The sequence below is a fragment of the Azolla caroliniana genome, unplaced genomic scaffold (assembly GCF_043228905.1).
Source record: "Azolla caroliniana isolate FFs.n. ecotype wild unplaced genomic scaffold, voAzoCaro1.0.p SCAF_3, whole genome shotgun sequence".
NCBI classification, from domain to species: domain Eukaryota; kingdom Viridiplantae; phylum Streptophyta; class Polypodiopsida; order Salviniales; family Salviniaceae; genus Azolla; species Azolla caroliniana.
In genome coordinates, this window is record NW_028230438.1 from 15,874,314 (window position 1) to 15,901,768 (window position 27,455).

The following is a 27,455-nucleotide window of genomic DNA, read 5'->3' on the forward strand; positions in this document are numbered from 1 at the left end:
CATGTTATGCCAAGATACACAAACATTTATGGTGATCCAGCTCAAAAACATGGAATGGGCAACTTTTTCTTTCACAATTGGAGAAGAGTACTTTATGCAATAGTGTGTTCAACTCTCAAATGTCATGACTTATGAATCTCTTGGTCTATATGTATGTAATACCATAATAAAGTGTCAAGTATTGAATCTCTGGAGAAAGATTATTTTGACAATTCAAAGTTTGAACATTGTTTTTTGAAGGTGGCATGATTCCTTAATTGCATATTAATATTGATGTTTCAATTGATACTATAGCAAGAGTGCATTACAATTCGGGTAATACACCAAGAGTTCCATGTCGAGACAAGGGAGGGGTCATTCGATAAATAAAGTTTGCAAGACTTGTTTTAGAACATTTGACAATTAGGTTTTAGAATTTGATGGTTGGAACTTGGCATACTCACTCAATGGGCTCTATATGTTCACACAAACTTTACGGGATTGTTATGCATGAGACGACATGGCATCGAAGAAATGGTAACGTGGCCAACCATATATAATGTGGCCTATGGGAGTGAATATATCATTGTGAAAGCCTCTCTTATTGGCGAGAATATTAGGGGTAAGGGAGCCTCCAAAATGGTTGGTTATCAAATTTGAAAGAAGACTCCACATTGTTGAAAGTATGGTGTCTTTGGGCTAAGTTTTTCATCAACAAAATCCGCACTACTTGGGAGGGAAGGATGGCGGTGGTGCAATATAGGTAGTAGGACATTGGTAGCATTTTGCAAAGAGGCCAAATGTATCAATTTGGCGTACGAAATTTGTGATGCTAGCCCAGCCTCCTAATCCGACACCTACCACTAATGTCCACACCACCGTAAATATGTTGATCGCGTACATGATTGCCCACGGGCTTCTCCCGAAGAAACTCGGCCCTTTATCCACTGCATTCTGAATTCGAACAACATACATGTGTTGGTATAACCCCGTAAAAATGTCAATAATACTCCTTCAATGAATATATCGAGTAATGCCATGGAATCACACCATAAACATAATTTATGCATTAATTTCGTTTCACTCATACCTCTCTTGCCATGGTTGTCCTGTAGGTGATCATGTGAGCCATTGCTGGTATAATGTAGACAGTGAAGGTCACCAACAGAGCACCTACTGCTGAGTTAATGGGTCCAAAGAATGGGAAGATTATTGCTAAAAACCATATGGGTAACACAACTGGTATCCGAACAATGGCGCGCAAGAACATGTTGGTCGATGTATGAACTTTGATAAGTTTCTCCCACACAAAGTAAAGAGGTGTGCATGCGAAGCCGAATGTAATGAACTGCTCACATTTGAAACTCCAATAAGTTATATTTTAATCTTGATCGCGTACATTGGCGGAATTGTTTGTCGAATCTATACATTGGGTGGAGACGTGGTAAGGTATTTATAATCAACTCAATTAACACATTGCTTACTTGATGAATCAACATTAAGATCACGGCAGCATCGCGTGCTCTAGTTTTTGGGAGCAAAGAAAATGCATTCGAATGGTCCAACAACATGTCCCCGAAAGCCCAATACATCGCAATGGCAGATGGTAGAGTGAGAGTCCACACATACATAGTTGCATAAAGATAAATGGTCTTGAATTTGGATGGTTTCCACATGGCATGCATGATTTCCCTATGGATCAAGGAATATGACACCACCACCACAAGACAAAACTATTAATGCATACTACCATATGTATATACATAAGCCGAATTAGAGACATTTAGAATTTATGGCATGTTGTTAGTGGCCATGGTCATTTATACTTACACGGTAATTGCATGTCCACCAAATGTGTAAAGAATATTGGTGGCTCCTGTAAAGTAAAGGACAAGCTTTTGGGGAGCAGAGTGCTTTACATCAGGTACCTACATAAAAGAAGAGGTCCCTCAAGTTTATAGTTGTAAGTGTATGATGATGATGATGAATTACACCCTTGCCAAATTGCCCAAAAACATTATGCAAAATATACACTTGTAAGTTGGGAAGAGTCATAGGATTTGCAACAATCAAGAGTTTTCCATTTGAAACATCCAAACCACACATAGACACTTACCCGTGTAAATACATACATACATTATTACATATATACATTACATACACACACATATATATGTACATACATCCATATGCACATTACATAATACATACATACACACGCACACACATACATAGCTATGGGCCTGGTTCAATTTCGGTTCAGTTCGCTTTTGTTGCCTTGAAACCAAACCGAACCATTAGAAAAAGCAAACCAAACCGTTAATGAACTCCCACGCCATTTAAACTAAACAATTTAAGAAAAGGTAAACCAAACCGTTTAGGGAAAAGTTGTAACCAAACGAAACCATTTAATCACAAAGTTAAACCCAACATTTAAGTCGAATTAATTAAATTTTTAAATAAATAAAATTACGTTAAATGAAATAAACATTTAAGTTAAATTAATTAAAACAATAAAACAAGATTAACTAAACCATTAAATAAATAAAATATTCAGGAGATAAAAAAAGTTAGCTGAAAACCACTAAACCATTACATGCATGCATACATACATATATACATGCATTACATACACACACACACATACTTATATCATATATGTATACACATACATACATACGTAAATACATACATATAGATACATCCATACATACATTGCATAATACATACACACAGCTATGTTCCCGGTTTGGTTCAGTTCGGTTTTGTTGCCTAAAGCCAAACCAAACCGTTTATGAACTCCCAAGCCATTTAAACTAAACCATTTAAGGAAGGGTAAACCAAACCGTTTAGGGAAAAGTTGTAACCAAACAAAACCATTTAATCACAAATTTAAACCTAACCATTTACTTCAAATTAATTAAATTTTTAAATGAATAAAAATATATTAAATTATATAAGCATTTAAGTCAGAATAAATAAATAAAAATACATTAATTTAAATAAATATTTAAGTTAAATTAATTAAAACAATAAAAAAGATTAATGAAACCATTAAATAAATAAATATTAAGGAGATAAAAAATAGCTAACCAAAGACCACTAAACCATTAAACCGAAGAGTTAAACCTATAAAGCTATAAACCCGAGTTTTAGAACCAAAGCAAACTAAAACCAAAACGTTTAATTATATTGGAAGCAATAAACCATTAAACCATGGCTTAACGGTTCGGTTCGGTTAGAGCCGAAACCGAGCCTATAGCTACACATACATGATACATACATACAACATTACCTGACCATGGATTAATGCAGCCACTGCCAGATACCATGCTGTGTATGTTGTCATTCCTAAACCCAAGAAGGACCACACACGATAGTTGTGAAACGTCGGAATGAAGACGGTCAAGCAACAACATGCACCGAATATGTATGTCCAAGTTCGCTTATCAAAGTGATCACTGATGTAGTAGATGTTGCTGCAAAAGTAGAGCTACACCTAAATAACTGTTGCATGCAATGAGGGCTTCAAGTGTCATTGCATGTGAGTTTATTGTTTGTGAATACATTATTTGCACATGCATTATATACAATACAGAAATTTGTATTGTAGAATGTGAATCAAGTGTAACAATATATTGTAAAATGCAAGATGGATGGGATAAATTGAGTATATAATTACCAACCTCCCACAAGCAATCAATTGAATGACTGATCCAAAGAGTAGGAATGTGCAATTGAAAGCCAAACCCATAACTTTCCAGTAAGGCCCAAGTAGACCATCCAAAATCTCAAACCACTGCAAATTTATGTCACATAACAAGCTAGCTATAAATATATTAGTCTCCCAAAATGTTTTTCCTAGCCTTGATGGATGGATATTAATTAAATCTAATTGGAGGATTCTCATTAATAAATGGATGAGCATGATTAATGGAGAGAGATTAAAGATGAATTACTTGGATGACATGATTGTTGGGGCTAATGACATTGGCCTTCTCTAGCCTTGACCTGTACTCCAAGTAGAGGGAGCTGATAAGATACGCAGTCCAACTCCCAAGAACACCATAGAAGACTTGGAAAGCTATCCCAGAAGCCATCCCAAGTTGAGAGAAGGAGTAAGGCAGAGTAAGTAACACTTGTGCCACCTTCTTGCAAGGAATCAAGAACAGAACAGTTTGATGAGGGATTCAAAGAAGATCCAACCCACCCCCCCAAATCAAAAAACAGGGTCATTCCATTTGGAATACATAATAAAGGGAAAACTCAGAGATCCGAAACAAAGGAAATGTCGATGCAATGAATGTTCCAAACTGGTTGGGGGGGCATTTTTGCTAGAATTAGATTAAAGTGCGGAAGAAGGAAGGGAATGTTTCTAGGGGCATTTGGTAGAATTAAAGGAAAGTACGGAAGAAGAAGGAATATGTACATACATACATACATACATACATATGTGTAGGGGCATTTTCCGAGAAATAAAAGAAATCGTGAACCAAGAAATATGTTACATTGGAAAGGGGGCATTCCGGAGGAATAAAGGAAAACCGCCCCTTCTCATCTCGATGCTAATTGCAATCTAGTACCCCTGGAATTTTATGAATTGGTATTAAATCGTATGCACCTTGTTATGCATTGCGATTTGTTTTGTATTTATTGGTTAGTCATTAAAGGAGTAATTAATCATCAGTCATGAACTTGGAGTATACCTGATTGGAAGCACAACTAAACCAAGCATCATAGGCTGAGCCACCATGCCATAGGAGCCTCTTCATCACACCTTGGAAGGAAGAATCAATATTCACACGATCCATCTTTACTATATCTCTGAATACTGATGCTAATTATGCCTCAATTCATAAGGGAAATAAGTACACATGCATGTATGTAAGTACATATATGTGTCTATGTATGTATGTATGTATGTATGTGTATTCCCTTAGAATTTGATGTGTATCCTAATTGGGGGGAAGGCTGTAGTAATATTGAAGAAATTAAGAAGAACTGCAAAGCTCCTTAACGAGAATATAATTATAAAGGATTAATGTGAGTATGATGCATTGCATTTTATTGGATGACTTTAGAGAGAGAAGAGACTTCGTGTGTGAAAGAGAAAAGTGAGTGAGAGAGAGAGAGAGAGAGAGAGAGAGAGAGAGAGAGAGAGGAGTGGCCACTGGATCCACACTTGTAAATAAAGAGACGATTTTAAGTGATACGATAACAGTGACAATGTGACATGGGTGGGAGACGAAGTGAAGTGTATTAACATCTTTGAGAACATAAAAGTTGACAAATTACAAGGAAAGATAAACTTTGAGAAGCCAACATTGGTCATTCCAACCCATCCCCACCCATGTCCCATGACGTCCGTTTGATGCTTTCTAAAGATGGCTCTTATATTTTTGTGGGGTGTCTTTCTCGTTCTTCTCGTCTCTTGACCCCTTTAAGTCTTTTAGCTCAAAAGTGATCTCCCACTATGTGAGCTCATTTGCCTCTATTTGAGCTTGGATTCTTTGACACATAACATTTGGAAGAGAAAAATTAGAATTGATAGTCCTACATTGTTCAAATGGGTTTCGATATGCTTGATCTTTCAATATTCATGTTTTATTGCTCTAACATTGAGGAGATAGAATCCAACACACTTTTGGTTCTTGAAATGTATTATATCATACAGTGGCTCAAACTTGACTAGAAACACTCAATGATATTTGTGTGCCCTTGTAATCTAAGGACAATATGAACATTTTTTGAGTAAGCTACATGTATTTTGTAAGTGAAAACAATCCATATTCAAGAATGTTACTAAGGAACATTGCAAGTGACATTGTGATTGGAGTAGGTTAGTGCTAACAATATAGGTAAAGAAAAATTGGATATTATCATATATGGAGGATTATAGTAGAGTAGGATACTTAGACTCACCTAGTTGTTTAAAATGAAACATCCATGTAAGTTGATGAATCTCCTTATAGTACTTTGTTATACACACATAACGTGAGATTATGTAATAGACATGATTCTATGGTGGAATGTAGGGGTTGAACCCATGACCTCTTGGCCTTATTGGGCAACCTTACCAATTGAACTACATCCATCTGTACATCATTAAATTTGTAGAGAATATATCTTTATGCATTCTCTAGAAATTTCCTAGCTTGCATGCGTCCTCATGAATTTTCTAGAATATCCTTAGTTTTCATGTATACCTCCTAGTTCTTGTATAAATACTCAATTGCACCTTGATTCTAACCAAGGTGAACAACACTAGTTACGGAAGCATAAATTCAGTTCTTGTTCTCTTCTCTATTCTCTCTCTCTCTCTCTCTCTCTCTCTTAGTATTTAGCCTCGTCAACTTCCGTGATAGATTAGGTCACTTATATTTGCAAAACATAAGTGAAGGGTATGTTCACTAATGTGATGGGATAGAATGAATTATAGGTGCATGCACTATCATGATCATGACAACCAATGAATGAAGAGTTTTTTATAAAAACACATCTACTCAAGGGGCCTAAGAAGAAGTATAATAAATATACGGCCTAACTACCCTATTAAGATACATTATGTCCGAAGGCTGAAGTCTTGAGACATCAATGCTGCGGGCTAGGCTTTCATTATGACAATCGTGTTACCTATTTGAAGGTTCTAGTCATCCCAATATTTGTTAGTATGGGATGTCGTTGGTAGGCTTGCTATGTCTTGGTCATAGCTCCGGGATGGTCATGAGGAAAAGGTTATTCCATCCAATCTATTCCCTTTTATTTCTATTTTAATTTGGTCTATTGATTAGTAATAACACATCACCAAACTGGTCGAGTGTGGAAAGATTTCGTAACCAACATACCTAAGAGAAGCAAACAACAAGTTACAAAGTGGTAATCTGATGTGTTCAGACAGTAAATCTATGAGAAAGATAGACTGAAAATGCACCACGGAAAACAAAAAACATAAATCAATAGAGCATCCACAATACACAGCATTTATGTGGAAACCCTAAAACGGGAAAAACCATAGGATGTACAAAAGGAAGATTTACAAATCTCTGTAAAATAGAGAATACCCGCTTAGGGTTTAGGCAAGTTTCCCTAAACTCTCTCTCTCTCTCTCTCTCTCGTGCACTCTCGCGTCTCTTCCTAGTCTCTCTCTCTCTCACTTCTGCACATGATTACAGAAGTGCTAACTTGAATTACATTCATAATGGTTTCCCTAGGTGTATTTATACTCATACATAGTATGGGCTATTTACTAATGTAGTCATTATTATTATTATATAATGTATATAATAATTAATCAGCACGACTAGTCGGCCTTGTCTTCGACCATCCGGTCGGCCCGACTTGTCAGCATTGTCTTCACTCGAAGCATCTTTTAATGTAGTCAACTCTCTATCTCCTCCAAGAACCAGTCGATGACCCTATCGACTAGCTGGTTGATCGGACCAACCATCTTATATTCGGCTCGTCGATTTGGTTGCCGACTTCGTCCTAGACTTTGATTGTTGACTTCTCCCATAGGAGGGAAAAATTCCTAACATAATCAAAGAGTGGAAGTTTTGGTTGGAGATAGAGTGCAAGGTCAAACTTGTTGTTGACTTTTTTACATTGAGTAGAGGAAGCAATAATCTACAACAACTTAAGGAAGTAGTTTAACATAGCAACAAGAAGCACGACTAATGGGGGAACACGAAATTGGTCACAAACATATCAATTGAACCCATGAGACTCTTTGGTAAGAAATTTCTGAAAATGTTGAATAATAGAAGGATAATGGAAAGGGAAATAAGTCCTCCCCAACAAAGGCGTAAATTATATAGAAACCATGGGCAAGTTTGAAATTATCACTATACATGGATGAAAGAAAGGGTTGAATTCGAACCTCTCCATGAGCAATTGGAAGAAGGGCAAGATTCAAGGGAAGAAATGACTAGAGGACTCATTGTTATAGAAGATAACAACAATCAAACTCAAGTAGGGGCATAGGAAGGGGAAGCGGATGTTTCAAGTCAATCAAACCCATGATGTACATGGGTGAATGAAAACCATTAGCTTAAAATAGGTGGATTCATGAGGTAAAACACTTTTTCCACAAAGTGGCATATACCTTGAGAGCAACGAATATTATCTGCAACAAACTTCTTGGAAGGGACAACCTTAAATTTGTATCTTGCAAAAGAAAATGCACATCATTTCATGGGATGGCAAGTGCGGCAATATTTCATTCCAGCAAAGGAAACATGTTTATTGGACAAGTTTAGGAAACTAAGGCAATGCGAGGGAAGTTTATCAATATATGCCGACAACTATAGACAATTTATACTTTAACTTCCCCATATTAAGGAAGTCACTAATTCATTGTTTTTTATTTCGTTTAAGAGCTAAAATTACGATGAAAATTGAAAAGCAACAATCGGAGGATTTGGAAATGGTGGCCCAACTTGTTGATAAAATTGGTGATTTCGAGGAACTTCAACAACGATTTCAAGCCATGAAGTTGTCCACCAACCATTTTGCAATCAACAACAAATAGTTTTCAAGAAATCAACAATTCCATTCAAGGGTAATTGGGGGAATAGTAGTGGAGTAAGAAAAATAACCACATCAACATCAAATGGGGAAGTATTCCAAGTCTCCAAAGGGGTTGTTTCAAATGCAAAGCTCAACACTTAGTACTTGAATGTCCCAGACGGAAATAAACAAAAATTGTGGCGGCTCAAGTTGACGTTAACGATCTCGATAAGGAATTAGACAATAATATATATGAACCAACCAACATTCTTGACGAAGTGAATTATGGGATGGATGTCATGGCAAGAGCATTAAAGGTAAAACCCATTTATTTTGTTGGGGGTGTCTCTCGCATTGATTATATGTACTTGGCAACGAGGATCAATGGGCATGCATCCAATGTCATGATTGATAGTGAAGCCACACATTAACTTTATCACTTCTTAGGGCATCAACCAAATTTGGATAGAAAACTATGTCTTTGAAAGGCATATCCATATGCTTTGTGCAAGGCGTTACCAACGTTAGGCTCATGGTGTTGGATATCAATCATCAAGGAAGCGAAAGCACACAAAGGAAAGGTAAATTCTCCAACAGTTCGATGAGTTTTGATTTCATATTGGAATTAGATTGACCACATAAGTATCTTATTGCACATTTTGTAAGGAGAGTACAAAAATTAGTGCTAGAAAATTTGGTTGGACAAAATGAGGTTGTGGTAAATCTTTACCACCCAACAATGAAGCAAGTAAAATCAATTTAGGGGTTTCATGCTCAACTATTATTATGTGTCACCAAAGTGGCTGACCAAACACTTAAAAAGGAGGGAAATTTTTCTTATGTATTGCAATTGGTTACCATCAAGAAAAACTGGCAATGGAAGGATGCAAAGCTAATCAGGCAATTCAACATCTATTAATAGAATGTAATGATGTTTTGGCGACCAATTTACCTTCTAGTCTACCCCTTAATAAGGCATTGATCTCAAATTCAATATCTTATCAAGAAGCACACCACCAACTAAAGCTCCATACAAGTTGAATGAAACTCAATTAGCAGAATTAAAGAAGCAATTGATTGAGCTAGAGAAATCTAGGTTTAAACGCTATAGCAATTTGTCATATCCCCCCCACTCCATCTATGCCTTATGCAAAGAAATATTTAAATAATGAAACAAGGTGGCCTACTCATGAGAAAGAATGACTTGCCATCATCTATGCCTTAGGCAAATAGTGTCATTATGTCCAAGATAAATTCACTAAAGTAATCATTGATAATATACCCTAGAAGTATTTTCAATCGTAGCCAAAATTGTCTCCTAAACAAGGGTGCTGTCAGGATTTTCTGGCAAATTTTGATTTCTCCATTAAATCATAAAAGTGGAGCTCTTAATACTATGTCAGATGCTTTAAGTTGAATGCCTCATGTTTGTACCATGTCAATTATTTCTAGTGACTTTCTTTGTTACATGGCATTCAAATAGCTCAACAACATGATCCCTATATGCAAGAACTAATTTCAAATATGGAAATGCAACATGCAGCCCATGGGTCCCTTGGAATACAACACGGTTTAGTAATGGTACATGGTAAGTTGTTTGTACCCAATGTAAAGGAAATTATTGTGTTGATTTTCTAAGAAGCAAATATTGTAAAATGGCGAGGCAAGGCGGTATTCATTGGATATTTACCAACATTCAACGACAATGTTTTCATCCTAATATGGAGTTAGATGTAGAAGACTACATACAATCTTGTTTGACATGTGACAACAAGTTAAAGCTCGGCATGGGAGACCTTATGGCTTACTACAACCCATATTTATGCTTGTTAACTACTTTATCGATGCTCATGGATATGGTTAGCATGGATTTCATAATGAATTTGTCGATATCGAGAGGTTATAATGCAATCATGGTGGTCATTAACTACTTCCCTAAACAAGCTACCTTTGTTCTAGCAAAACCACCTCTCATAGCCCTCCAAGTTACCAAATTGTTCTTCAAGTTTGTTTTAAAATATTATGGAATGCATGCTAACCATATCCCACGAGCATCAAATTGTTGGACACACAACTCTAAATGTCCTCCACTACACATCCTTAAATAGATGGCCAAGCAAAAAGGGTAAATCAAGGTATTGAATACTGCATTTGTTGTTATGTGCAAGCAAAACAAAAAGATTGGATGGATCATATAAACATGCCCTTAAATTTCTTTATAATTCATTTAAACATTCTCACACTAGTTTTTTAAATTTCGAATTAACTAGAAGGAAGCAAGTCCTTATATTGTTTGAGATAAAAGTAAAGAGTTTGATATCATCCTCTTTCTAGTAGACTAACAAGCAACAAAGTGGGTGGCACAATAAGGATTACAACAATTTAAGGAACCAATGGTTCAAGTAGCCAACAAAATACGTCAACACAAAGAATTTCTGAACGAAGATTTAGTCTTAGTTAGAGCTTCTCATTGGCCATTACATGGATCACCCGACTCAAATTTAAGCATACAGACCATATGAAGTACTACAAAGATTTAAAGGGGTGAATTACAAGTTAAAACTACCTAATTCTGTCAATTATTTAAAAAAGTCATAAATGTAGACATTGAAGCCGAAACACTAATATGCGTAAAGAAGTTGTAGAACCTAAAGAGGTATTAAATAACAAGTGTGTAATGGAAATACAAAATTCATGAACAACGAACTTTCAGAAGCCATTGTGGATCTGTGAAGAAAGTTTGTTTCGTTCGGATCCGACATTCTTGTTAGGGCATCCTATCCATAATTAGTAGTACAATGGCAAGCGTTCAAACATTGCCCACTACATTAGTCTGGTAATCTTCACCACTTTTGCCATTGTTTTTATCTTTATCATTATATTTTTAGATTTAGTGGGTTATGTCATTGTAATAGTATCCTTAGTTTTGACGATGAAACTCTCCTCATAGGAAAGTGTTATGGAGTAGTTATCATTAGAGAAATTAGTTAGATATGTTAATGGGTTGAGTAGTAAAAGAGTAATTGATGGGATTGGTATTTAAGGACCCTCTGTGCACAAAGGAAAAGAGGGCCTAATTTTGGAAATTAAGGTAATGACCTTTTCTCGAATATCACAATACCCTCTTCTAATTTTGTTGACTACCCCTCATAATAAGTTTTTCTTGCTACATTGTCTTATGTGGTATATTGCTATTAGAACTTCTAGATGTTATCTACTATACTACAACCTTGCAAGTAGTATTGGTATTATTTTCAAAGAGGTGTTTCTTAAGAATCCCAAATTGGACTTCGCTTAAATTTGCATGTCTTTATCTATTCATTATAACTCTAATATGTTTTAAGTGGTTGATTAAGCTTTCACACTAGCTTCCATGATATCATTTTTTTTTTCCAAAACAAAATATCCTTCCATTAGTTTTCAAAAAACCTATCAGGTATTGTCATGAACACATGACCATTATGGCGTCACCCAAACTTGAACCTCGAACCTTGTAATCTATACTTGAAAACCTCAACCATTAAGATAGCTTATTATTATATAAAATAATAAAAGCTACTTCTTGTATTACATTGATTATTGTAAAACCTCTAGATTATTCTAGAATGTCCTAGAGCATTCTAGGTCTAGAACATTCTAGAACATTCTAGAAATCTCTAAGCTATTCTATAGGAACCTATAAATAAGGGCATACATGTATTCTCAAATCAATTCGAATCACCACCAGTCTTTAGCTCTCATTACATATCTTGTATCCATTCTCTTTCTTTCTCTATCTTATACATCCATTCTTCTCTTAGTATTTCGTTCCTTTCTTCTCGTGTTCTCTAATATCCTTCTTCCATCACTCTATCTTTTATCCTTGGTTTTGACAGGTACAAACTACAAAATAGATGGAAAATAAGAGAAAAAGGACGATCCCAATGGCTAGCCATGGATCCTTCATTTAACTAAGGATCCATCTCAACATCTAATTTGATTTCAGTATGACTACCAATTCTCCCATGTTGGCACATGCTTTCAACAACATACTAGAAAATGTCATCATAGTAGTTAGAGACCTTGCACAAGCATTCAAGGATAGAGTTGTATAGCATCCTCATTCTTATCCTGCTCAATATAACCCAATAACATGGCCGGCCATTGTACCATATCTCCTCGAATCATGTGTGATAACATAGCTTCCATGATATCATTGATATCATATATGTTGGGAATTCATTTTGTTCGCAAACAAAGGTTATTAATAGAAACTAGATCATTTTTACGTTGTAGCTCCATGCAACATACAACCAATTTAAGACTAACACGACTAAGATACATCCTAGTTTGAACATGGGGGTACTTTTATGGTTCTAGGTTCCCTCTAAAAACCCTTATTCTACCACATACATCTCTAGTCGGGGTTGACAATATTCAAGACAACGCCATAAATTCCTATCTCATTCTAAATCAACACTCCAATTACTTCCTCTTCATCTCCCTTGTATGAGTATCATAGAAAGTTCTCTATACTTCCTTGTTTTGGTGATTCTAGACATCATGAATTTGTTCATGTACTTCCCGAGAATCACATTACTTATAGCCTCTCTATCTTTTTGAAGGATGAATGGTCTCTTGGGCAAGACACATTTACTATTTTTAGCCTTAGGTCAAGATTTCTAGATCTTTTTGTCTACAAAAAGGAATGCACTTCAAGCTTCAACTTCCTTCACATGCAATCAACTATCCACTATCTCATTGGTTTACTTTAACAATTGGCAAATGCCTTGGTTTAAACCAAATTGGGTCACAAAGATCTTGGCTTCACAACTTAATGGTTTAAACAATTTGGTTTGGTTCAACTTCCCAAATTTTCATACAGTTCGGTTAAGCTTGGAGGTTCAAGGGTTCAGTTTAATTCGGTTTGAGCCTTCGGCGACTAAACTATTTTTGGTTTAAACGGCTTCAAAGTACAACTTAAATGGCTTAACAATTACAATTAAGAAATTTTTAAAATTCTTTTTAAATATCAATTAACATTATAAAACAAGACTTACAAGCTATTAACATAATTTGAGATCCAATATTTTTTTCTTTGTTGAGTTAATAACTAGGAAATTTTGGTTAGAAAAATCTTTATTAAAAAATTGTGCAAAAGTTCACTCAAAATTGAAGCTCAACAACTTAATGGTTTGTAAATATGTTGACCTTGGAAATCCCTCAAATGCCTTGGTTTAAATTGTTTTGGTTTTAATGATTTTCACGTAAATTGTTTCACGGTTTGGTTTGGTCAAATAAGGGTGAAGGAACTTTTTCACAAAAATGTCAAATAATGAATCTGGCATCTTTAACACAAATCGATTTTGTCAAATACTTAATGGTGGGGTATAGTCTACATGATTAGCGACTTCACACAAAGAGAATTTAGCCCTCCTATTTCTTAGGTTAAATCTTGTTCTTTCCTTCTCTTACTTTTGGTAATCTTTCTAGAATGCACACAACCTTGATGTTTTCTTCTATATGTTTCACCACAATATTTCATCAAGATTGTTCCAAATACATATCATGATTTACTTTGCTTTTATACTTTCCTTAGGATTGGGCCACATGTGCAATTCTAAAGCACATTGTTTTAAAAAGAATAAGAAAAAGTATATTAACATCATTAAAGCATATATAGCCACCGCAAAATAAATCAAATTCGAATGTGTCGTGAATAATTATATTCAAATCTAAATCAAAGAGGAGAGAAAGAGTATCATTAACATGTTTTCCCATCACAAACTAGCTCCCATGGGACACATTATCTCAATTACATTTTCTGTCTTGAATATTCTTGTCTTAATCCTCTGCTACTTCCCACTAATTTCTCTTTCTCTATGTGGTGTGTTTGATAATTTGTTATCCTCACCCCACATTTTTGACCCATATGTACATGAAAATGTTTTCAATAAATCGATAACTTAGATCTTGGCTCTTCCAACTATGTATATGTGCATTGTTTCTTGAATGCCTCTAGGGTTGCATATGCCAAGGTCATTGAGAATGTTGTAGGTACATCACTCTCACTATACTAGATTAGTTCCAATCTTTCCTTATTTGATATAGTTTCAAATACGATCTATCTAGAAGCCAAATAGGGTAATGTATATCCCTTGATTACTTCAATATTGTACACACAACATTTGGAACTCCATTTGTGCCCTTATTCTGCTTGCTATAGTCTCATGTACTAAATATACCATCCACTACATATCCTTGGATACTCCACAATAACATTTAGTCTCTTCATTACTTTTTCCATGTGAGACATCAAATTCTTTGTGAAAGTGTACACCATCATAGAGAGAGAGAGAGAGAGAGAGAGAGAGAGAGAGAGAGAGAGCATGTCTTTATGTGTGAGTCAACTAGTACAACTACTTGTTAGTTTTTAATTTACAATTATTTAGCAACCAAAATATAATCTACAAGGATAAACATCCATAGTGGCGTAAACAATGATGTAAAGTAGATTGCAGAATTCCTTACCTCAAACGAATCACAATAAAATCAAGCATTACGTCCTATATGTGTTCTCTTTGTGTAGTGTCTTTACAAAACACTCATGGATTTGACCCTTGGTTGTCTTCACACAGTAATGTTGACCATCCTATTACGGCTACTTTAACATTACATTGGAGGAAATTGCGCTACTCATTGAAGACTTCTAGGTAGAAGGAGGACTTAACTTTAACACGTGTAGAATTTAGAAATCTCCTCTCTCATCTGTTTGTTGATGGTCAATGACAATCAAATTTGGTAGCTCGTCCATCAATATTGGGAAAAACATATGGGACTAGGATAGAAAACTAAACAGAATATGCATTGTCGCCTTGTATGAAAGGATCTTTTGAAACTTGACACATTTATGGGACCATTGCAACTTTCTTATCATGATCCTCTATTGTAATGTGAAAACAATTGCAAACTTTAGACAATATTTGTTTTTCTAGTAAAATGTGACCATTTTAATTATCTCATGTATATATATATTTGTATACACAACGTAACACCTATACAAATGAAGGCTACACCATTCAAGAGGTTCTAAATCATTAAATAGATAGTATGTTCTATTAATATTATAAGAACCAAGATACTATTGAATTAGTCATTGATATTCATGGTTTCTTATGAAAATGTATATGCCTCTTTCTCTCCACCTTTGTTGAATAATTTTTGTGCTTATATGTTTTCTCTTAGGATAAGTGTTCATTGTTACAAAATATAATATCTAGATCCATTCTTAAAATAAGTATGTGTTATTTAATAGTTGAACCTCTTATGCTTGGGATCCATGTGAAGCATATCTTATTGTATCTTTGCGATTATTCATTCTAGACAACACCAATGACTATTTGACAAACACTTCTTGATACATGTGAGGCATGGCATTGGTCTATTTCTCATTTTGTTTCGTAAATGCATATTGAGGACATGATTATAATGATCGTCTTTCGATGTGCTTCCTTCTTGACCACATTTTGGTCATCATTTCCACCAAAAGACATTTTGATATTATTTATATATTGCTAGAGATTTCTATAGTGGTCTCAAGTTACGATAGAAAGATATGTACAATTTATTCTCTAATGTGTCTTACAATCAAGGGATTTCCACTTTTTCCAAGATTGCAAAGGAATTTCAGCATATTTTGAAATTTGAAAATGATGGCATCATTCTACAATTTATGCATACACATTGAGGCTCATCTAATCATCATAAGATAAGGTTATGTGCCATTTGGAATACTTTGTGTGCCATTCTTGTTAGTTGGTATTTCGGTTAATGAAAATGTTTTATAGCTTGCATGTTCTTATAATGGAAGTTAGGAAATGTTTCCGTCATCATTCTAATACTAATGGTGTCCAACATCAATAATACTCCCCATATTATATGACCTAGAAATATGAACAATTATCAAAAAGTAACATAAAGTGCCTATATTTGAGATATGTTAATTACATTATTAAAGCAAAACATTAGTTAGTGGAGAATACCAATCATCAATGGAAAAAATCGATCTGTGGGATAATTTTGCCTCATTAGCAAGTCACACACTATATTTGCATTACGAATTGAAACAACATGAAAAGCAAAATATTTGTTTGTTAATGGAATGCATATTTGGTCAACAGTTGTGAAAACATTAATAGCTTATGATCAATACCCAAATGAAAACTTTACCCAACATACTTATTAGATAAATTACTTTCTTTCAAGAGTATACAATGAAATTTCCCAAGTTACGATGACATTAAACACAAGTTGGTTCACTATTATCCTCCAAAGCATACCCGAGAAAGTCACGATGGAAATGAATACATGGCTCGTACGTCCCCTATCAATCATCGAGATATGGGAGGCCCTCTATGATCTGGATGTAGATAGTTGCCCCGGAATTGACGGCCTTACCCCTCACTTTTTCACATGCCTTTGGGACACTATTAAAGAAGACCTCCTCCAGGCATATGAGGAGATCATCACCTTGGAAACATGCCTGAGGAATTTGGACAGGGGATGATACATCTCATTCCTAAAAGTGGTGGGAGTGCCAATGGCATTAGCAAGTGGCGGCCCATAACTCTTCTCAATATTGTCTATAAGTTACCCGCAAAAATCGTGGCACGCCGTTTAACACCACTTCTCCCTCAACTCATTCATCCATCCCAGACAGGTTTCGTTAGAAATCGGAGCATCCTAGACAACCTCTTCTCATTCTGGGAAGCAGTAGCCCTTTCAAAGCGTACCAACAACAAGGTAGCAGTGGTACTACTAGATTTTGAGAAAGCATATGACAGGGTATGCTAGAACTTTCTCGAATGTGTGATGGGGAAACTTGGCTTTCAAGAGACATGGATCAGAGGCATTCCCAGACTTATATGAACGACAACAATTGCGTCTCACTAGCAGGTGAAAGGGGCCCCTTTTTCCGACTATTCCGATTTGTACTACAAGGATGCCCATTAGCTCCATCCTTACTTCTATTATACGCTGAAGCACTCTCTTGCTTTCTCAACTCGAGACATCTCAACCTACGTGGTCTTCCTGTGCCTCATTCTCATCAAAGCATCATGGATATAGAATTTGCAGATGACACAACGGTCTACATGCAAGGGGACTTGGAAAACCTACAAAAGCTCGAAAGTGGGTTAGCCATATTTTGCAAGAGATCCAATGCCATGATCAATTGGCACAAATCCTGTGCAATATGGCTTTCTGATGAAACACATCCTGTGTGGTACCCACATCCTGTGTGGTACCCACATCCTGCTTTCAAATGGATCAATCAAGGAACAAGCACCAAATATTTGGATTTCCAAATTGGTTTCAACATACCTCTGGAGACTATGATTGCACCCATTATCCATACCATTCGACAAAAGTTGATACATTGGAGTTCGAAAAAACTGTCGCTAGCGGGTCGCATCATAGTGGCAAACCAGGTACTACTCGCAACAACATGGTATAGTCTATCATGTTAGACAATCTCCAAGGAAAGTATACATCAGATTCAACGACTGGTACGCAACTACATTTGGTCTGGTAAGGAAGATCATGTAACTCGTGCCAACGTGGCATGGCCTATACTCACAACACCTAAGTCGAGAGGGGGATTGGGTCTTATTGATCCCCTCTTACATTGGTAGTCAGCAATACACACGGTGAAACCAATGTCATAAGTCAACAAACAAAGTATATAGAAATAAAATTGAAACATATAGAAGAATATAAAGAATGGAATACACCAAGTAGAACCCAAAATTTGTATTAGTAATGTGAATTCCTAACAATACATTTCGTCAACAAAAGAGTCTATTACATAGCAATCAAATCATCAATGTCATTTTCTTCTTCATCTATTATAGAAGTCTCTTCGGCTATACGTGCATTGTCTTCCCATGTTAGCCAAGCCAACATAATATCTTCATTAAGCTCATCATCAGGCTCTATTAGCTCCCCCGGTTCCCTGGCTAATGGAGGAATAGGCTCTCGCGAAGCAGGTTGAAACCTTTCGGTATCAGCGAGGTTCTTTGCACCGACCTCCTCATCCTAGTCTGGGCACTCCCACAAAGCCTTAATCCTCATGTTTATAAATATAACTTGCTCCTCGTCCTTCTCCAATGCAACTATGTTTCTGAAGAGCTTCAATGCACATGCAGACGTTGTCCCTGTGAAGAAAGCAACAAGAAGAATTAGTTTTCAAACAAAAAAGAATCAGTATAGGTTATCTCAAGATCATTAACCTAGTTCGAGGAATACCTGTGCCAGAAAAGAGGTCTAATATCCAATCTCCTTCTACAGAAAACATCTCGATCAAGCACATCATAAGTCGTTGAGGTTTTTGGTATGGGTTGACAAGTCCTAGTTCTATCGTGGTGACATGTCACAATTTCCGTGTCACTACTGGATATACCAACAGATTTGAACCTCCGACTTCATTAGAATGCTCCCAGATTCTTTGTTTCTTTATTTTATCGAAGTAGCCAACCGTAATGTATTCAATGGCATTTACGAAACGAAAGGTTGACCGTCTATTGACATTGGTTTTTATCCTATAACAAATATTGCATCGAGTTAAGAATAGATTGAACAATATTAAGAAAGGCAATATAGTGAATGAGACTTATAAATAATCCTTACCATGCAAGGTTCTCGATGCCATGGCAACGAGATCTCAAAGCTTGAGCTACCGAGTACCCTTGGTCCATACTATGAAAGATAACTATCCTCCACAAGGATGCAGTCGTTAGCTCAGCAAAATCCTTCAAAATCCTTGACCATCTTCTCTTACTGTTTGAACCTAAAAGGTTCATCGTCGTATGATGACCCTGCCATTCGAAATTCGTATGGAATATCAACAATCATTAGCGTATATTCCTTCTTTGGCACTTTTTGGATCATGTCAACGACATCGCCGCAAATCACGTTGTAGTAAAGATCTTTAGTAATGTCCTTTTTGTGGCTAATTTTTTTGAAGGAACCATCTTCCTCAATTTCGTACGCCTTGACTAAGCGACGATCCATTTCTTTTCTGGCTCTCTCGAGATGTGCAAGGAAGGATGTTAGGAAATCGTGTATATCCTTAACTTCTCCTTGTTTCTTGCCACGACATGGTTTCTAATAGAAGCAATAAGACATCAAGATTATTACACAACTTCTACATATGAGGAAAACTTAATGAAAAACACCAATACTAACCCAATCCTTGAATGCAATAAAATACTCGGATAACGCCTTATATGAAGACGTTAAAGGATAATCCTCGGTCACTTGTTCCCAAGTTATACATCCAAGTTGTTTCATCATAACTTCTTGGATCTTGATGTACACCTTATGATTGTGAAATTAGAAAACGAGATTAGAACTTTCAATTGCACCATATTGAATTCAATATCACTATTTGAAAGACTTACTTATTGAACTCAGTCACCATTTCTTCAAGACTTAATTCTTTCGCCACAAACCTTGACAAAACAGACACAAGAAGCTACTCATCCTTAATACCTTGCATCGCTCTCCACAGAGATAGCTTCATGTCGTCAACTATTTCTTCAATTGTCAAATCAATTTTCTTGGCCGCTTGTGACTTTAATTCTAGATGAGGGTCTACCTTACATTTCTTTTGTCATTGACCCTTGACTTTCTTATTCTCCCAGATTGAGAAGATTTGATCTTGTAGGTCCCATACTTCTCCATCTCTAAAGGCAAGTTGAAACTAGGACTCATATTTCCGAAGACCATCCGACTTAACATTATCATCCACCACAATGCCGACCTCATGAAGACATTGACGTCGTAGGCCGGGGTGTAGCTTCACACCAAACTTTTGTTTGACGTCCAGGTATTCATGGTGGAAGAACCTCATCCGTTCAATAGATTACATTTTTTGCCTATAGTCGTTGTCGTTGTTGTGGTCCCATGCCAAAAACTTTGCCTCTTCAGTTGTGAGGCCCACGTATATTTTGCACTCGGCATACTTGAAGAAGAAAGTAGTTGGGTGCTCTCTAACAAGTTACCATCGTGCTTCAGCCGAATGTGATCCACCAATTACAAAGTACTTGTATTGATCATGCTTTCTCACATTGAAGTCCTCAGTTGTGGAACATTCTTTGGGATCTACCATCACAATGAAAGGCACAACTGTAGCATGCAGATTTATTTTCATTTTTTTCTTGAGATTCTGAACATGCATTCGGTGTGGCTCTTTGATCTCAAGTGGTCTTCGTCCTATTTTTACAACTACTGGGGCCGATGGATGTATATTATAGGCAAATTAAACACTTGCCCTTTTCTCACCAGTTTGCGCTTCATTAACTCTTTCCGTATCTGATTCTGCTCGTATGACAACACACCAGATACCAGCTTAGCACTTGGCGTTCCCCTAATGTTCTCATCTTCGGTTGAGCTTGATGAGTCGGAGTTAGACATTTTAGTGGTCTTGATTGCACTTTAGATGCCCTTTTTGGGGCCTTCACCGGGGAGGGAAAGGGCTCCCTTAGAGTTACATGGCCTTGTATATAAGGCCTCAAGGTGACAATAAGGTTTTGTGAGCTTTGTAGATATTTTTTAAAAGATTCTGGCCCACAAGATTCCTTTACTAGTTGATCTTCAGAAAGGTACACTTTACGTACCCCCTTCGAGCACTCTATCATTACAAGAATGTTGGCTGAATCTAAATCTTCGTAGTCAAATCGTAAAATACGGCCATACATAAATGCGGTGTTATTTTCAAGCTGATCGTCGCCCTTCTTCTTTGCCGTATACAACACGACTTTTTTCTTGGAGTAGTAGCTAACATACTGCATACACCATTCCTTGTCCGTTAGATTACGGTCAGGAAGGTCCTCACCACCAGTAGTAGCTAACATTTCCTTTTGGCTAATTCCGTCTGATGGTTGAGATTTTGTCTCCTCGTTGAAGAGAAGTTTTTTTCCTCTCTTCATGTTCTGAGGAACTATTTGTTTCTGGGTCTCAATTAGAGAGCCCTGAATTCAGAGCTTTATTTTCTTCACAGGTCGGTTAGACAAGCTCTCAAACAACCTATTTAAGAAAGGACATGTGAAAATATAAGTTAGTTGGTTGCCTAGATTAAGGTTGGATGTTAAAATATACATAAACAGACCAAGACAAAAACTAGCAAGCGATTTGTGCTAAACTCTAAATATCAATCATACTTTTTGTGAACATGATAAACCTTTATTGTTAATTTAAATCTAGTAAGGGCTATTCACTTCGAATATTATATATCTTAATAATTTTACAAGGGTATATATCATATTGGAGGGTAGGTATGGTTTATATTGATTCCATATCCCATATTGTTAAGAATTTTAGTATGATAGATTTGAATTTGGTATCATAAAGGTAATTCGTGGGTTATTTTCTTTTATTTTAATAGGTCATAAAACCTGTTTCAATAAGGGCCCTAAATGGTACAAAATGTAGCAAATGTCACTAAAAAAGTCTGAATTGGACATAAAATTGGTATCTTTTCAAACATATATCAGAATGTTCCCCCAAAGACACAATATTCCAGTATAAAGTTTGTATAAAACACAAACTCTATACAGGAACTCGATATGGCGTATCGAGTTCTTGAGTGCTAAAACATATTTACAAAAATGTCTGTACTACTAGGCGATTACTTGGATTCTTGACGCTTGCTCTTCTTCGAAGACATGATTCTCGTCATCGATGCTTATGGGGGAGATGACGATTTGGTGTTGCGTGCTCTCGGTTGTTTGTGCTCTGTGTGCTCTGTGTGCTCTGTTCTGCGTGTGAGTGATTGCGAAATGAGGGGTATTCCTATTTATAGGGATTGACCACTGTAACCAGGGTTGGTAAACTTAAGGTTAGTTAGTTAGACCTAAGAAAGAGTTTCTTTGACCTTAGGACACTTTTTTCTTAGACCTTAGTACACTTTATTTAGTACATAATCTTGAATGTACCAATGACTCTCTAATAGATTTGAATTAAATGATGCTTATGAATGAATCAATGATTAACTACTCAAACTAACATATTAATGATTATTTTATACTCAAACTAACATACAATGCCTTTAAAGATCATAAATAAAACAATGATGAGGTTCATGAATGAACCAATGATTGAATACTCAAAGCAACATTTTTATGACTCTCTAATGTTTTGTATTAAAGATGTGGCCATGAATGAACCAATGATTGAAAAGGTTTATATTTAAAATGGTGGGCATGAATGAACCAATGATTGAGAAGTTCTATATTAAATATGGGTGCCATTAATTAACCAATGATTTTAACTTTAAACCAACATATATATGGCTTGGTAATGATTGTAAATATATTATACATGATGGCTAAAGTAAATTTAATTTAAATTATATACTATAGGATTAATAAGGTATAAAATATAATTGATTTGACTTTATACTGACTAGTTTAAGTAATTATTAATATGTTGAATAAATTTATTATATTAAAAATAATATCTTTATTTATTGTATTAATATAATATTAAATAATATAGACATTATATTGAGGGAGCTTATGTTTAGAGAGGAGTTTATGTTTAGAGTGGAGTTTCTGTTTAGAGAGGAGCTTATTAGTTTTTTATATTAGCCCAAGCACATAACTTGAAAAGCTCTATGTGGACCTTAAGCCATGAGTGAAGATTCACCGCTCTCGATTGAAGAATATTGTTTGTCATCAGAGTCTTCGTTTTCTACCGAAGAGTATTGTCTGTCGACAGACTCGCCATTTTCTATTGAAGAATATTGTCTGTCAACAGACTCACCCATTTCTATCGAAGAGTATTCTCTGAGCTCATCTTTACCTACAACACATGTGAATAATGACACATGTGAAGAGTTCTGTTTATAGAATATGGTATTAATAAAGATACGGAGAATGAAGGTAGTGCCAATGAAATATCAAATATCATGGGCAAACATCGAATAACATGGGCGATGGTCACAACAAAGAATTGGATTGTAACAAGGTTACCCCAACTTCTATGTAGGAAGAGAAATCTGGAAGCCTTATGCATATTAGAAGAATCCCACGCAGATTGGATTTGATGTCAACAAAATATGTTGTGCCTGTGGTTGTATGTCTATGATTGGAAAATCAAAGTTGCGAGAATTAAGGCGATACTATTTTTCGATGACTGGTGATGAGCAAGACACTTACCTCGGGTCACATATGCAACTAGTGTTTGACAAATGTACGGGGATCAATGTATCAGTCGAGTATTATATCTTCCATGCGCAACAGATATGTAGAATTGCCTTCAAAATTGCAAGAGGTTCCAAGTATGAAAGGTGCAATTGGAAGACATGCTATTGGTTGGATGAAAAGTTACTTTCAGTTAAATTGTGAAGTAATGCCCACTACAGGTAGGATGCACCTCTCTGATAATTACACACGTCGGGAAGTTTATGATGTCTATCGATCAGATATGGTGGGCTCACTTAATAAATCTGTCACATATAGCCAATTCACAAGATTATGGAGAGCTCGGTTTTCAAATGTTATCATTCTGCGTAAAGTACGCATGGGCTATTGCTCCATTTGTGCAAATCTTAAAAGTTTGGCTAAAGGTGCAAAGACATCAATGGAAAAGGATATGACTAAGAAGTTACTACAGGAGCATCGTGAGGCACAATCGTTAGAACGAAAGAAGGTGATGCATCATAGAGAGAAGTGTTTGAAGAGGCCCGAAGAATACATGTGCTTAATGATAGATGGCATGGACCAGAAGAAGATGTGCTTGCCGCATATGCGAAGGCTCCCCAAAGACATCAATGATGAGTGCCTTGTTCAAATGCACTTGGTGGGATGCTTGGCTTATAATAGGTTTGTTGGACCTCACGTCTTCGTTACATACCCCAATGTTTGCAATGACCCTAACCTAAGAGTTACAATGATTCACTGAGTTTTGATGTCTTGGGGCCAACTGTTCCCCCCTGTTCTATACATTCAATTGGACAATACTGCTAGAGAGAACAAAAATTCAATTGTGTTTGGCTATCTAAGTATGTTGGTCAACCAAGGATTGTTTAGAAAAGCGAAAGTCAATTTTCTTTTGGTTGGCCACACACATGATCATATAGATGAGATGTTTACAACATTCTCCAGACAGTTGTCTCGGCATGATGCTTTCACATTACCAAAACTATTTGATGTCATTTGTGATGCATATACACCACGCCCAAAAGTGTTACACTTGAAGGAGGTATATGACTTTAAGAGATATATATCAGATGGGGGTGTTGGGAATGTTAAAGTGCTCGCCTAGTTAAACAATATAAGCTTCAATCACATTTTTATGATAAAGAAAAATGAAATAAGTGGTTCTACGCTTTTGTATGCTAAACAATATTCATCTTCTACAACATGGGAACCTAAAGGTGGTTGTCAGTTATTACTTTGTATGTCGAGTACAATTGTCCATGGAGCCAAACAAATGCCAATTGAGAAGAAAGGTCAGTTGCATAGTGACTTGGTATCGGAACAAAAACAATTATGGCTCCAAGTGTTAGAAGAAAAAAGAAAGCATATTGAGGCCGCAAAGAAATATGCCGCACAACAAGACACGTCATGGTGGGATGTATATTTTAGTGATCAGAAAGGAATTATAGAAAATTGTGTATTTGGTGATAATTGGAATTTGGAAACGCCATTCACATGGTCGCTACAACATGATCGTGTAAATAAAACTCCGGAGCAACTAGCAAATGCGATTAATGACAGTTTGGTCCATCCACAACAAAGAGACATTTATGTGGGACCAAGGACGACCAAAGCAACCAAAGCTAGATGGCAAGGCAATTTGCAAGAGCTCACGGTGGGGATGTTGATTGCAATGCCGGCTGATGAGAACTCACATGGCCACCAATTTTGGGTTGGTAAAATTCTAGAAGTGCTAATGCATGAAATAGAAAACATGATCAAGTCTATAAACGTTCATTGGTACAACACTAGAAGTGCAAATGCTTTTATGGGTAAGTATACATTAGAGATGATTGAATGCCCAACGACAAGGGGAGGTAGGAAGAGGAAGCAAAACATTCGTAACACCTCGACCCTTGATATCTCTGATGTGGATATCATCGTGTACGACTTCACGCTTACAAAAGCCGGATGATTAAGGAAGTCAACAATAGATATAATAAAAGAAAAATTACCAGGTCTACAAGTTGGCTCGAGTCGAAGGCAAATGAGTTCTGCTACATATAATCTAGGGTCAAACCATTTGGTTTATGATGAAGATAATGCACTGATTGGTACATCCATGGATGACGAGGAGGAATCGTCATTGTATATTAGTTATAGTAGTGATTCTCTGTAAAGGAGTGATCGTGAATGTATTTTTGGCTATTAAGTGTAACTACATTCCACTTGTAACAAATCGAGTAATATAAAAGCATGTGTTTTGAATTCTTATGATTTCTAAAAAATCATTTCTTATAAAATAACATTGGTTGTAAAGTTTGTGATATAAATTGAGAATTTGAAATTCCTCTTTTTTTATTTATTTGTAAATCACAAGAATAGTGGATTTTAAACCTTTTTCATAGTATATTTGAACATGTATGATACTGGTATCAACATGTTTTGTAAAATCATTGAAAAAGTACTAAAATCAATCAAAATATTCCTTATCCTTCCATTTATGCGCGATCCTTCCACTTGTGAATGCGAACGTGTTTGCTACTCAAAGGACGACAATGGAGAAATGGATAGGCTATGAGGAGGGATCTTTGATCCTGAGAGTTATGGGAACACTAGACAGGATCGCAGGCCCTAAATTGTGAGACACTGAGACGCCAACACAGAATAATGCAATTCGAGTACTCGGGTATACTGGTCATAAGTGGATTGTAGATCCTGATCCGATCAAAGTACAACCCGATTGGCACATATGTACTCATGCAAACATATGGCTACGTAAGGTTAGTTGGGACCCTTTGCAATGGACATGGTGTGATCCTTACGTGGGGCAAGGAAGCAAACCCATCCCTTTCTTCTAATTCACAACTAGATTGGGTCGCCACATTCTAGCTGCTCAAACCACCTGAGAGCCGGCTGTTGTAAAGGTCTGGCACATGTATCAAGTTCCTCACACAATTATCACCAAGTTTTGGCAGAAAATATGGAAACAACAACACGCGAGGCGAATTACCACGTTCCACTGGCTATTAATACACAAGTCACTACCGGTGGGAGCATGGCAACGTGGGAACCTGAGGTCTCCTAATTGTGTATAGTGTCCAAATGCAGTAGAATCAATACGACACGCTCTGTGGGACTGCGAACGTCCCATCGAATATGGCGGGGGGTTGGCCGCTTGCTGCAATTATGCCAAGTGCAAGGCTCAATCAAGTGGGGAAATCTATGTTGGCTATCATGGCAGACCCCAGTTGGCAGATACGAGCATCAGGAGGAGGGGATGACTTTGGTGATAAAAGCACAAGAGGTTTCTTTCTCCACCATTGGCAATGGCCACTCAACTCCTCTTAATGACAAATCTCAAGTTGTGGTAGAATTGGTCAGCCCAATAACTCTTTGGATTCTATGGAAACAATGATGTAGACGGGTCTTCTCCAACCAAACCACGCATCCAACAATGTTACTGCAAGAGATATGGACTGAAATTGTAGCCACTATAAAGAGCCAATATGATGGCCTCAAGGGAGGCTCCGATGGAGTTGAAAGACAACGAATAGCCTTCATCCAACAATGGTCGTCCTCTCCATTTCTTGAGTCAGTGGGCATCCACATAAGATGGAACTATCGCGTGCCTACATGGATTTGTACATGATAATCTCATTTGTAAAATTTTATAACTAATGGAAGGAGTTTGTTTTGGAAAAAAAAGAAAACGAAAAAGAAAGAAAGAAAGTTGGTTCACTATTTTTACAATGAACAAAAGGCTAGGGCTTGGAAAAGTCCATGGCATGA

General features: G+C 36.5%; 1 protein-coding gene across 1 annotated transcript; it reads right to left on the reverse strand.

Annotated features, from left to right (window-relative positions):
- Window positions 1-358: 358 nt before the first annotated feature.
- LOC147866317 (auxin transporter-like protein 1) lies at window positions 359-4,880 on the reverse strand. Its single transcript, XM_087316687.1, has 8 exons — window positions 4,686-4,880; window positions 3,939-4,127; window positions 3,666-3,778; window positions 3,275-3,458; window positions 1,810-1,907; window positions 1,464-1,671; window positions 1,070-1,327; window positions 359-933 (listed from the first exon to the last, which is right to left on the reverse strand). The coding sequence occupies exons 1-8, from the start codon at window positions 4,788-4,790 to the stop codon at window positions 706-708; spliced, it is 1,383 nt and encodes a 460-aa protein (XP_087172813.1). The 5' UTR covers window positions 4,791-4,880; the 3' UTR covers window positions 359-705.
- Between the last annotated feature and the right edge of the window lie 22,575 nt (window positions 4,881-27,455).

What these genes read in the sequence shown, in the direction of transcription:
- LOC147866317 (XM_087316687.1), bottom strand. Translation starts at nt 4,790, where the DNA reads ATGGATCGTGTGAATATTGATTCTTCCTTCCAAGGTGTGATGAAGAGG. An exon ending in CTGCATTAATCCATGGTCAG is followed by an intron (nt 1,908 to 3,274) that starts GTAATGTTGTAT and finishes TCTTTTATGTAG; the next exon opens with GTACCTGATGTAAAGCACTC. An exon ending in GGTGGACATGCAATTACCGT is followed by an intron (nt 1,672 to 1,809) that starts GTAAGTATAAAT and finishes CTTGATCCATAG; the next exon opens with GGAAATCATGCATGCCATGT.